This window comes from Pseudophryne corroboree, chromosome 11 (genome assembly GCF_028390025.1).
Source record: "Pseudophryne corroboree isolate aPseCor3 chromosome 11, aPseCor3.hap2, whole genome shotgun sequence".
Classification (NCBI taxonomy): Eukaryota; Metazoa; Chordata; class Amphibia; order Anura; family Myobatrachidae; genus Pseudophryne; species Pseudophryne corroboree.
The window spans coordinates 349,256,417-349,270,426 of NC_086454.1; the positions used below are offsets into that span (position 1 = coordinate 349,256,417).

Sequence of the window (14,010 nt, forward strand, 5' to 3'; positions counted from 1 at the left end):
CCACCTTTTTCAATGGTTCAAACCAATGGGATTTGAGGAAATCTAAAACTACATTTAGATCCCACGGTGCCACCGGAGGCACCACAGGAGGCTGTATATGCAGTACTCCTTTAACAAAAGTCTGTACCTCAGGAACTGAGGCCAATTCTTTTTGGAAGAATATTGACAGGGCCGAAATTTGAACCTTAATAGATCTCAATTTGAGACCCCTAGACAATCCTGATTGTAGGAAATGTAGGAAACGACCCAGTTGAAATTCCTCCGTCGGAACACTCCGATCCTCGCACCACGCGACATATTTTCGCCAAATGCGGTGATAATGTTTCGCGGTGACTTCCTTCCTTGCCTTAATCAAGGTAGGAATGACTTCTTCTGGAATGCCTTTCCCTTTTAGGATCTGGCGTTCAACCGCCATGCCGTCAAACGCAGCCGCGGTAAGTCTTGAAAGAGACAGGGACCCTGTTGTAGCAGGTCCCTTCTCAGAAGTAGAGGGCACGGGTCGTCCGTGACCAACTCTTGAAGTTCCGGGTACCAAGTCCTTCTTGGCCAATCCGGAGCCACTAGTATTTCTTACTCCTCCTCACCGTATAATCTTCAATACCTTTGGTATGAGAGGCAGAGGAGGAAACACATATACTGATTTGTACACCCAAGGTGTTACCAGTGCGTCCACAGCTATTGCCTGTGGATCTCTTGACCTGGCGCAATACTTGTCCAGTTTCTTGTTGAGGCGAGACGCCATCATGTCTACCATTGGTCTTTCCCAACAGTTTATTAGCATGTGGAAGACTTCTGGATGAAGACCCCCCTCTCCCGGGTGTATATCGTGTCTGCTGAGGAAGTCTGCTTCCCAGTTGTCCACGCCCGGGAAGAACACTGCTGACAGTGCTATTACGTGATTCTCCGCCCAGCGAAGAATCTTGGCAGCTTCTGCCATTGCACTCCTGCTTCTTGTGCCGCCCTGTCTGTTTACATGGGCGACCGCCGTGATGTTGTCCGACTGAATCAACACCGGTTTTCCTTGCAGGAGTGGTTCCGCCTGGCTTAGAGCATTTTAGATTGCTCTTAGTACCAGAATGTTTATGTGAATAGACTTTTCCAGGTTCGTCCATACCCCCTGGAAGTTTCTTCCTTGTGTGACTGCACCCCAACCTCTCAGGCTGGCGTCCGTGGTCACCAGGATCAAATCCTGTATGCCGAATCTGCGGCCCTCCAATAGATGAGCCTTTTGCAACCACCACAGAAGATATACCCTTGTCCTTGGCGACAGGGTTATTCGCAGGTGCATCTGAGGATGCGACCCTGACCATTTGTCCAACAGATCCCTTTGGAAAATTCTTGCATGGAATCTGCCGAATGGAATTGCTTCGTAAAAAGCCACCATTTTTCCCAGGACTCTTGTGCATTGATGTACAGACACCTTTCCTGGTTTTAGGAGGTTCCTGACAGGTCGGATAACTCCTTGGCTTTTTCCTCGGGAAGAAAAACCTTTTTCTGAACCGTGTCCAGAATCATCCCTAGGAACAGCAGACGTATCGTCGGAAAACAGCTGCGATTCTTGGAATATTTAGAATCCAGTCGTGCCGTCGAAGAACTACTTTAGATAGTGCTCTTCCGACCTCCAACTGTTCTCTGGAACTTGCCCTTTTTAGGTCGTGCAAGTAAGGGATAATTTAGATGCCTTTTTTCTTTGAAGAAACATCTTGTCGGCCATTACCTTGGTAAAAAGGCCCGGGGTGCCGTGGATAATTCAAACGGCATCGTCTGAAACTGATATTGACAGTTCTGTACCACGAACCAGAGGTACCCTTGATGAGAAGGACAAATTTTGGACATGGAGGTAATCCTTGATGTCCAGGGACACCATATAGTCCCCTTTTTTCCGGTTCGCTATCACTGCTCTGAGTGACTTTATCTCGATTTGAACCTTTTATGTAAGTGTTCAAAACATTTTAGATTTAGACTATGTGTCACCAAGCCGTCTGGCTTCAGTACCACAATATAGTGTGGAAAAATAATACCCTTTTCCTTGTCGTAGGAGGGGTACTTTGATTATCACCTGCTGGATATACAGCTTGTGAATTGTTTCCAATGCTGCCTCCCTGTCGGAGGGAGCCGTTGGTAAAGCAGACTTCAGGAAGCTGCGAGGAGAAGATGTCTCGACTCTCCAATCTTTACCCCTGGGATAATACTCGTACGATCTAGGGGTCAACTTGCGAGTGATCCCACTGCGCCCTGAGACTCTTGAGACTACCCCCCCACCTTGAGTCCGCTTGCACGGCCCCAGCGTCATGCTGAGGACTTGGCAGACGCGGTGGAGGGCTTCTTCCTGGGAAAGGGCTGCCTGCTGCAGTCTACTTCCCTTACCTCTATGTCTGGGCAGATATGACTGGCCTTTTGCCTGCATGCCCTCATGGGAAAGGAAAGATTGAGGCTGAAAAGACGGTGTCTTTTTTAGCTGAGATGTAACTTGGGGTAAAAAAGGTTGGATTTCCCAGCTGTTGCTGTGGTCCCCAGGTCCGATGGACCGACCCCCAAATAACTCCTTCCCTTTATACAGCAATACTTCCATCTGCCGTATGGGATCTGTATCACCTGACCACTGTCGTGTCCCTGACATCTTCTGGGAGATGTGGACAACGCACTTATCTTGATGCCAGAGAGCAAATATCCCTCTGTGCATCTCACATACATATATATAGAATGCATCCTATTAAATGCTCTACATGAATAAAATATTTTCAGTCAGGGAATCCGACCAAGCCAACCCAGCACTGCATCTCCAGGCTGATGGCGATCGCTGGTCGCAGTATAACCACCGTATGTGTGTATATACTTTTTAGGATATTTTTCCAGCTTCCTATCAGCTGGCTCCTTGAGGGCGGCCGTATCTGGAGACGGTAACGCCACTTGATAAGCGTGTGAGCGCCTTATCACCCTAAGGGGTGTTTCCCAACGTACCCTAATTTCTGGCGGGAAAGGGTATAACGCCAATATTTGCTATCGGGGTAACCCTACGCATCATCACACACTTCATTTTATTTTATCTGATTCAGGAAAAACTACAGGTAGTTTTTTCACTCCCACATAATACCCTTTCTTGTGGTACTTGTAGTATCAGAAACACGTAACACCTCCTTCATTGCCCTTAACGTGTGGCCCTAATGAGAAATACGTTTGTTTATTCACCGTCGACACTGTATTCAGTGTCCGTGTCTGTGTCTGTGTCGACCGACTGAGGTAAATGGGCGTTTTTAAAACCCCTGACGGTGTTTCTGAGACGCCTGGACCGGTCCTAATAGATTGTCGGCCGTCTCATGTCGTCAACCGACCTTGCAGCGTGTTGACATTCTCACGTAATTCTCTAAATAAGCCATCCATTCCGGTGTCGACTCCCTAGAGAGTGACATCACCATTACAGGCAATTTCTCCGCCTCCTCACCAACATCGTCCTCATACATGTCGACACACACGTACCGACTCTGACAGAGGACAGGACCCACTAGCCCTTTGGGGAGACAGAGGGAGAGTCTGCCAGCACACACCAAAAACGCTATAATTATATAGGGACAACCTTATATAAGTGTTTCTCCCTTATAGCATCTTTTATATATATACAATATCGCCAAAATCAGTGCCCCCCCTCTCTGTTTTAACCCTGTTTCTGTAGTGCAGTGCAGGGGAGAGCCTGGGAGCCTTCTCTCCAGCTTTTCTGTGAGAGAAAATGGCGCTGTGTGCTGAGGAGATAGGCCCCGCCCCTTTTTCGGCGGCCTCGTCTCCCGCTATTTTTGAAGTTAGGCAGGGGTTAAATATCTCCATATAGCCTCTGTGGGCTATATGTGAGGTATTTTTTTGCCTCTAACAAGGTTTTTATTTGCCTCTCAGAGCGCCCCCCCCAGCGCTCTGCACCCTCAGTGACTGTTGTGTGAAGTGTGCTGAGAGGAAAATGGCGCACAGCTGCAGTGCTGTGCGCTACCTTTATGAAGACTCAGGAGTCTTCAGCCGCCGATTTTGGACCTCTTCTCTCTTCAGCGTCTGCAAGGGGGCCGGCGGCGCGGCTCCGGTAACCATCCAGGCTGTACCTGTGATCGTCCCTCTGGAGCTAGTGTCCAGTAGCCAAGCAGCAAATCCACTCTGCACGCAGGTGAGTTCACTACTTCTCCCCTAAGTCCCTCGTTGCAGTGATCCTGTTGCCAGCAGGACTCACTGTAAAGTAAAAAACCTAAGCTAAACTTTCTCTAAGCAGCTCTTTAGGAGAGCCACCTAGATTGCACCCTTCTCGTTCGGGCACAAAATCTAACTGGAGTCTGGAGGAGGGTCATAGGGGGAGGAGCCAGTGCACACCACCTGATCTGGTAAAAGCTTTACTTTTTTGTGCCCTGTCTCCTGCGGAGCCGCTATTCCCCATGGTCCTTTCAGGAACCCCAGCATCCACTTAGGACGATAGAGAAATCCCATCTTGGCGGCACCAACCAAAGCACGCAGCAGAATGGCGCCAGGACAGGAGAAGTATACACCAGAAGATAAGAGTTCAGTACTTGACCGCCATTGCACTTCGTTTTATGGAACCATGCAAGATGGAAATTTTCTTCTGTAGAGGAAGCATACTGAAATTATATACAGAAGTGAAGAGGGCGGATTGTATTTTTAGGGCAATCTCTGTTGTACATACATACATTTTATACAAGCTCTGAGCTGGCAGAGACTGGGGCTTACTTTTCACATGATGTATACAGCACCTTCAGTTTATTTTTATTTTTTGGGGGGGACAAGTAATTGAGATTTTTCTGCAAGCGCACTTCTAGTTTGGAGACGTATCACTGGCTAGTGCAGGGTTGTGTGGGTGGCCTATGTATGCACAAGCCGGGAAGAAACCCAAGGCATGGCGTGGAATACATGAGGTATAAACCAGGCAGCCATACTCTGTCCTAAAGGGAGCTATAGACGCTACTGGAGACATTGGAAGGCCTCTATGATATTACTAATTGTAAGCAAGATGGCAGGCTGTATAATTACCATGCCCAACTCTCTAGTGCACAAGCAGTTATAATTTAATGCCTGGATATGGTTATAAATTATTGTATAACTATGTAACAGCTGGTAATATATTATCACAAAGCAAAATGCTATTACAATGCAATCAAAATAAAATTATCTGTACAGGCGATTATGTCCAAAATAACGTCCTTTAATGTCTCTCTAGCCCGTGGGCCATCAATTTGCACCGGTTTGTTCACCAGCGGTTGCTCGGCAGCCCCAGAATGGAGAACGGTGAATGCTGGATGAGGTCGGTCGGTTACCGTTTACAGTTTACTGTTTTTTCTGAACTGAGACACCAGATTGAGCACTTGTTCGGAGGCCTCGATGTGCTTCATCCTGAGATACCTAGAACTGTTGGCACTTGTGTCCTCCAGGAAGTAGCGATAGTTCACCATCATGCCGCAGGAGGCAGCGGCACCCCGAGGGCTTGTGTCCGCCATCCAGTTCAGCCGCCACAGGACAGCCCCATTTTGCAGGTGGAAGTTTGCTACGGGGTTCAAGGCAAAACCGCGGTGCTTTTCTCCGTACAGGTACCAAGCGCAGAGTCTCATCATTGGGGCCTCCAGAGCCTTTACCAACCTTTCTGACTTCATCCATTCGTTGCTGGAAAACACACGTTTCAGGCCATCAGCAGCCGGTGCTCCGATGAGATCGGATATCTCTTTATGTTCTGACTCCAGGAAGAGCTCGGCTCTACCTAATTCTTTTGTTTGTGAACTGAGGGCTCCAAGAAGCCATTTGGTAAATCCAGGGATTGGGGACAAGCTGGAGAACTCGGAGATTTGGAAAAACTCGCCCTGGAAAAGAAAAGAATGATTGATATTATTATTATATTATCTGGGTGTAAAATTGTGGTTCTGTAGTATCTAAATACTTGCAGAAAATTCCAAATGTTGGCTTTATTGCCTTTTATGATATCACAAACCAATATTACTCATGTACTACAGTGGAATGGTTCACTATGACCTTACACAGGAATGCAGCCCAAGGCACAATCCAGCAATGCTCCTTGGGTTCCATTCCAACCACCGAACCTCCAAATTATATCCCTTTTACACTGCAATCCTGGGTCCAGCCCAGGTCACCGACTACAGGTTTCAAGCCGTGTCACAGCTCCTTGAAACATTGCTTACACCACAGGCTGGACCCAGGATACTGCCGAAGCTTTACACTGAAGGCACTTGAGATGACATCTCCAAGCGGTGTCTCTCAATATGGTTTGAATGGGACCTGGGTCGGATGAGAATGTAGTACATGTGCTTGCCAGTCTCTCTTATGTTACACCAAACACGGATACACATGGGGCTAGAGAGAATGTAGCACATGTGCTGGCCAGTCTCCCCTATCATGTTACACTACACACTGACACACATGGGGCTAGAGAGAATGTAGCACATGTGCTGGCCAGTCTCTCTTATCATGTTACACCACACACGTGCTGGACAGTTTCCCCTATCATGTTACACCACACACTGACACACATGGGGCTAGAGAGAATGTAGCACATGGGCTGGCCAGTCCCCCCTATCATGTTACACCACACACTGACACACATGGAGCTAGTGAGAACGTAGCACATGTGCTGGCCAGTCTCTCTTATGTTACACCACACACATGTGCTGGCCAGTTTTCCCCTATCATGTTACACCACACACTGACACACATGGGGCTAGAGAGAATGTAGCACATGTGCTGGCCAGTCTCCCCAATCATGTTGCACCACACACTGACACACATGGTGCTAGAGAGAATGTAGCACATGGGCTGGCCAGTCCCCCCTATCATGTTACACCACACACTGACACACATGGTGCTAGAGAGAATGTAGCACATGTGCTGGCCAGTCTCTCTTATCATGTTACACCACACACGTGCTGACCAGTTTCCCCTATCCTGTTACACTACACACTGACACACATGGGGCTAGAGAGACTTTATTTTAACAAAATGCAATTCCATCAACAATTCTCCACCAAGGGTGCTCGCACTCGGCTAGTGGTATATTTAGCCTGAAACATATCAAAGAAGACTTATTAGTTGCGCTGTTTAACTTTCATTTCTCCTATTTTTTATATAGATATATCCAGACTTTGTGACTTAACTGCACCATGCAGCTTTTTCTTAATATGTCTTAATCTGCTACTTTGTAATAATTCCATTGCGACAGAGAAAAAAAAAGACGAGGACTAATCCTAAATACTTTCTCTTAGCACATTAAGTTCAGGAAAGTAAGTAATCTGGGTAAAAGGCAACAGACAGAGGTCCTATAGCAGTAATTCGCACCATGCATCATTGTGCTTAACCTGCTCTTTTTATTACCATTTCCTTTGCAAAAAAAAAATACTAATCTTACATAGATGCTACACTTTTAGCTACTCTGTACTGTACACTATTATTGAATTAAGACACAAACTTTGGGAAAAAAAGTACTCAACCACGGGAATCGCTACCTGTGGCCAAGCCTTTAAGTCACGCAAGGACTCTGGTGCAATAGGGTGCAAAAATAAGAATTTACTTACCGATAATTCTATTTCTCATAGTCCGTAGTGGATGCTGGGGACTCCGTAAGGACCATGGGGAATAGCGGCTCCGCAGGAGACTGGGCACATCTAAAGAAAGCTTAGGACTAACTGGTGTGCACTGGCTCCTCCCCCTATGACCCTCCTCCAAGCCTCAGTTAGGATACTGTGCCCGGACGAGCGTACACAATAAGGAAGGATTTTGAATCCTGGGTAAGACTCATACCAGCCACACCAATCACACCGTATAACTTGTGATCTGAACCCAGTTAACAGTATGATAACAGAGGAGCCTCTGAAAAGATGGCTCCCAACAATAATAACCCGATTTTTGTAACAATAACTATGTACAAGTATTGCAGACAATCCGCACTTGGGATGGGCGCCCAGCATCCACTACGGACTATGAGAAATAGAATTATCGGTAAGTAAATTCTTATTTTCTCTAACGTCCTAAGTGGATGCTGGGGACTCCGTAAGGACCATGGGGATTATACCAAAGCTCCCAAACGGGCGGGAGAGTGCGGATGACTCTGCAGCACCGAATGAGAGAACTCCAGGTCCTCCTCAGCCAGGGTATCAAATTTGTAGAATTTAGCAAACGTGTTTGCCCCTGACCAAGTAGCTGCTCGGCAAAGTTGTAAAGCCGAGACCCCTCGGGCAGCCGCCCAAGATGAGCCCACTTTCCTTGTGGAACGGGCTTTTACAGATTTTAGCTGTGGCAGGCCTGCCACAGAATGTGCAAGCTGAATTGTACTACAAATCCAACGAGCAATAGTCTGCTTAGAAGCAGGAGCACCCAGCTTGTTGGGTGCATACAGGATAAACAGCGAGTCAGATTTCCTGACTCCAGCCGTCCTGGAAATATTTTCAGGGCCCTGACAACATCCAGCAACTTGGATTCCTCCAAGTCCCTAGTAGCCGCAGGCACCACAATAGGTTGGTTCAGGTGAAAACGCTGGAACCACCTTAGGGAGAAACTGAGGACGAGTCCTCAATTCCGCCCTGTCCGAATGGAAAATCAGATAAGGGCTTTTACAGGATAAAGCCGCCAATTCTGACACGCGCCTGGCCCAGGCCAGGGCCAACAGCATGACCACTTTCCATGTGAGATATTTTAACTCCACAGATTTAAGTGGTTCAAACCAATGTGACTTTTGGAACCCAAACTACATTGAGATCCCAAATTGCCACTGGAGGCACAAAAGGAGGCTGTATATGCAGTACCCCTTTTACAAACGTCTAAACTTCAGGGACTGAAGCTAGTTCTTTTTTGGAAGAAAATTGACAGGGCCGAAATCTGAACCTTAATGGACCCCAATTTCAGGCCCATAGACACTCCTGTTTGCAGGAAATGTAGGAATCGACCCAGTTGAATTTCCTCCGTCGGGCCTTACTGGCCTCGCACTACGCAACATATTTTCGCCAATTGCGGTGATAATGTTTTTGCGGTTACATCCTTCCTGGCTTTAGATCAGGATATGGATGACTTCATCCGGAATGCCTTTTTTCCTTCAGGATCCGGTGTTCAACCGGCATGCCGTCAAACGCAGCCGCGGTAAGTCTTGGAACAGACAGGGTCCTTGCTGGAGCAGGTCCCTTCTTAGAGGTAGAGGCCACGGATCCTCCGTGAGCATCTCTTGAAGTTCCGGTTACCAAGTCCTTCTTGGCCAATCCGGAGCCACGAATATAGTGCTTTCTCCTCTCCATCTTATCAATCTCAGTACCTTGGGTATGAGAGGCAGAGGAGGGAACACATACACTGACTGGTACACCCACGGTGTTACCAGAGCGTCTTCAACTATTGCCTGAGGGTCTCTTGACCTGGCGCAACACCTGTCGAGTTTTTTAATCATGTGGACGACTTCTGGGTGAAGTCCCCACTCTCCCGGGTGGAGGTCGTGCTGAGGAAGTCTGCTTCCCAGTTGTCCACTCCCGGAATGAATACTGTTGACAGTGCTATCACATGATTTTCCGCCCAGCGAAGAATCCCTGCAGCTTCTGCCATTGCCCTCCTGCTTCTTGTGCCACCCTGTCTGTTTACGTGGGTGACTGCCATGATGTTGTCCGACTGGATCAACACCGGCTGACCTTGAAGCAGAGGTCTTGCTGAGCTTAGAGCATTGTAAATGGCCCTTAGCTTCAGGATATTTATGTGAAGTGATGTATCCAGGCTTGACCCTAAGCCCTGGATATTCCTTCCCTGTGTGACTGCTCCCCAGCCTCGCAGGTTGGCATCCGTGGTCACCAGGACCCAGTCCTGAATGCCGAATCTGCGGCCCTCTAGAAGATGAGCACTCTGCAACCACCACAGGATGGATACCCTTGTCCTTGGTGACAGGGTTATCCGCTGATGCATCTGAAAATGCGACCCGGACCATTTGTCCAGTAGGTTCCACTGGAAAGTTCTTGCGTGGAATCTAACGAATGGGATTGCTTCATAGGAAGCCACCATTTTTACCCAGAACCCTTGTGCATTGATGCACTGAGACTTGGTTCGGTTTTAGGAGGTTCCTGACTAGCTCGGATAACTCCCTGGCTTTCTCTTCCGGGAGAAACACCTTTTTTCTGGACTGTGTCCAGGAACATCCCTAGGAAACAGAAGACAAGTCGTCGGAACCAGCTGCGATTTTGGAATATTGAGAATCCAATCGTGCTGCCGCAACACTACCTGAGATAGTGCTACACCGACTTCCAACTGTTCCCTGGATCTTACCCTTATCAGGGAATCGTCCAAGTAAGGGATAACTAAAATTCCCTTCCTTCGAAGGGATATCATTTCGGCCATTACCTTGGTAAAGACCCGGGGTGCCGTGGACCATCCCTACGGCAGCGTCTGAACTGATAGTGACAGTTCTGTACCATAACCTGAGGTACCCTTGGTGAGAAGGGTAAATTTTGACATGAAGGTAAGCATCCTTGATGTCCCGAGACATCATGTAGTCCCCTTCTTCCAGGTTCGCAATCACTGCTCTGAGTGACTCAATCTTGAATTTGAACCTCTGTATGTAAGTGTTCAAAGATTTTAGATTTTAGATTTAGATTTAGAATCGGTCTCACCGAGCCGTCTGGCTTCGGTACCACAATAGTGTGGAATAATACCCCGTTCCCTGTTGCAGGAGGGGTACCTTGATTATCACCTGCTGGGAATACAGCTTGTGAATGGCTTCCAAAACTGCTTCCCTGTCAGAGGGAGACGTCGGTAAAGCCGACTTTTGGAAACGGCGAGGGGGAGACGTCTCGAATTCCAATATGTACCCTTGAGATATTACCTGAAGGATCCAGGGGTCTACTTGCGAGTGAGCCCACTGCGCACTGAAATTCATTGAGAACGGGCCCCCACCGTGCCTGAGCTTGTAAGGCCCTAGCGTCATACTGAGGGCTTGGCAGAGGCGGGAAAGGGTTTCTGTTCCTGGGAACTGGCTAATCTCTTCAGCCTTTTTCCTCTCCCTCTGTCACAAGCAGAAAAGAGGAACCTTTTGTCCGCTTGCCAACAAAGGACTGCGCCTGATAATACGGCGTCTTATTTTGAGAGGCGACCTGGGGTACAAACGTGTATTTCCCAGTTGTTGCCGTGGCCACCAGGTCTAAAAGACCGACCCCAAATGTCCCTTTTCAAAGGCAATACTTCCAAATGCCGTTTGGAATCCGCATCACCTGACCATTTTACTGGTAGAATTGGACAACGCACTTATACTTGATGCCAGTCGGCAAATATTCCGCTGTGCATCATGCATATATAGAAATGCATCTTTTAAATGCTCTATAGGCAATAATATACTATCCTTATCTAGGATATCAATATTTCCAGTCAGGGAATCCGACCATGCCAACCCAGCACTGCACCTCCAGGCTGAGGCGATTGCTGGTCGCAGTATAACACCAGTATGTGTGTGAATACATTTTTGGATACCCTCCTGCTTTCTATCAGCAGGATCCTTAAGGGCGGCCATCTCATGAGAGGGTAGAGCCCTTGTTCTTACAAGCGTGTGAGCGCCTTATCCCCCCTAGGGGGTGTTTCCCAACGCACCCTAACCTCTGGCGGGAAAGGGTATACACCAATACTTTTTACGAAATTATCAATTGTTATCGGGGGGAAACCCACGCATCATCACACACCTCATTTTATTTCTCAGATTCAGGAAAACTACAGGTAGTTTTTCCCTCACCGAACATAATACCCCTTTTTGGTGGTACTCGTATTATCAGAAATGTATAAAACATTTTCCATTGTCTCAATCATGTAACGTGTGGCCCTACTGGAAATCACGGTTGTCTCTTCACCGTCGACACAGGCGTCAGTATCCGTGTCGGCGTCTGTATCTGCCATCTGAGGTAACGGGCGCTTTAGAGCCCCTGACGGCCTATGAGACGTCTGGACAGGCACAAGCTGAGTAGCCGGCTGTCTCATGTCAACCACTGTTTTTTTATACAGAGCTGACACTGTCACGTAATTTTCAACAGTACATCCACTCAGGTGTCGACCCCCTAGGTGGTGACATCACTGTTACAGACACTCTGCTCCGTCTCCACATCATTTTTCTCCTCATACATGTCGACACAAACGTACCGACACACAGCACACACACAGGGAATGCTCTGATAGAGGACAGGACCCCACTAGCCCTTTGGGGAGACAGAGGGAGAGTATGCCAGCACACACCAGAGCGCTATATATATATATACAGGGATAACCTTATATAAGTGTTTTTCCCCTTATAGCTGCTGTATGTTTTAATACTGCGCCTAATTAGTGCCCCCCTCTCTTTTTTTTAACCCTTTCTGTAGTGTAGTGACTGCAGGGAAGAGCCAGGGAGCTTCCCTCCAACTGAGCTGTGAGGGAAAATGGCGCCAGTGTGCTGAGGAGATAGGCTCCGCCCCCTTTCCGGCGGCCTTATCTCCCGTTTTTCTGTATATTCTGGCAGGGGTTAAATGCATCCATATAGCCCAGGAGCTATATGTGATGTATTTTTTGCCATGTAAGGTATTTTTATCATGTTTTATTGCGTCTCAGGGCGCCCCCCCCAGCGCCCTGCACCCTCAGTGACCGGAGTATGAAGTGTGCTGAGAGCAATGGCGCACAGCTGCAGTGCTGTGCGCTACCTTATTGAAGACAGGAACGTCTTTTGCCGCCGATTTTTCCGGACCTCTTCGCTCTTCTGGCTCTGTAAGGGGGCCGGCGGCGCGGCTCCGGGACCCATCCAGGCTGGGCCTGTGATCGTCCCTCTGGAGCTAATGTCCAGTAGCCAAGAAGCCCAATCCACTCTGCACGCAGGTGAGTTCGCTTCTTCTCCCCTTAGTCCCTCGATGCAGTGAGCCTGTTGCCAGCAGGACTTACTGAAAATAACAAACCTAAACTAAAACTTTCACTAAGAAGCTCAGGAGAGCCCCTAGTGTGCACCCTTCTCGTCGGGCACAGAAATCTAACTGAGGCTTGGAGGAGGGTCATAGGGGGAGGAGCCAGTGCACACCAGTTAGTCCTAAAGCTTTCTTTAGATGTGCCCAGTCTCCTGCGGAGCCGCTATTCCCCATGGTCCTTACGGAGTCCCCAGCATCCACTTAGGACGTTAGAGAAAAGTGTTTTTTGTTTACTTACCGTATAATCTCTTTCTCTGATTCCATCTGGGGGACGCCGAGTCTGTACTGATGGGTTAGATTGTGTGGGAAGGGAGCTTTGGCACAGAACCTATAAAAACGAGCTCCTCCCCCCTCTAAACCCTCCCATCTCCAGCCTGACTAGCAGATTACCTCAGTTAACGTTTAGCAAAGCCGGAAGAGGCAGACAGAATACAACAAAATTTAACGCCCAACAGAGGCAGTCTCCAAACCAAAAGTATGAAACCGGTAAAACTTGGTGAAAGTATGCACGGAAGACCAAGTTGCTGCTCTACACAACTGCTCAACTGAAACACCACCACGAACAGCACAAGAGGCTCCAACAGTTCTAGTCGAATGAGCCCTCAACGAGTCAGGAACAGGTAATGCTGAAGAAACATAGGCTTGCCGAATAGCAGAAGTAACCCAACGTGCCACTGTATTTTTAGAAGCCGGCCAACCACGTTTGGGTGCATCAATCAAAACTAACAAGGTATCCGTATGATGAATAGACTCTGTACGGGACAAATAAATGCGCAAGGCTCGAACCACATCCAACAACACCAAATGACAATCCTTTCCAGAAGACTCTGGAACAAACACTGGAAGCACTATGTCCTGATTCATATGGAAGGCCGACACAACCTTTGGTAAGAAGAAAGGCTTCGTACGTAGGACCACTCGATCATCGTGAAAGACCAACAAAGATGGTCTGCAAGAAAGCGCCGCTAACTCAGAAACACGCCTGGCCAAAGCAATGGCCAAAAGAAAAAACACCTTCAGAGTAAGGAAACATAATTCAACAGTTTCTAGTGGCTCAAACAGAGGTTTCTGGAGAGCCCTAAGAACCAAATTT

At 48.0% G+C, this 14,010-nt stretch overlaps 1 protein-coding gene across 1 annotated transcript in view; it reads right to left on the reverse strand.

Moving 5' to 3' along the window:
* Positions 1–5,033: 5,033 nt before the first annotated feature.
* Positions 5,034–14,010, reverse strand: part of MLYCD (malonyl-CoA decarboxylase) — a 71,176-nt gene continuing 62,199 nt past the window's right edge. The window contains exon 5 of the mRNA XM_063945968.1: positions 5,034–5,837. Coding sequence (XP_063802038.1) covers positions 5,304–5,837 — 534 coding nt within the window. The 3' untranslated portion in view covers positions 5,034–5,303. The remainder of the gene's footprint in view (positions 5,838–14,010) is intronic.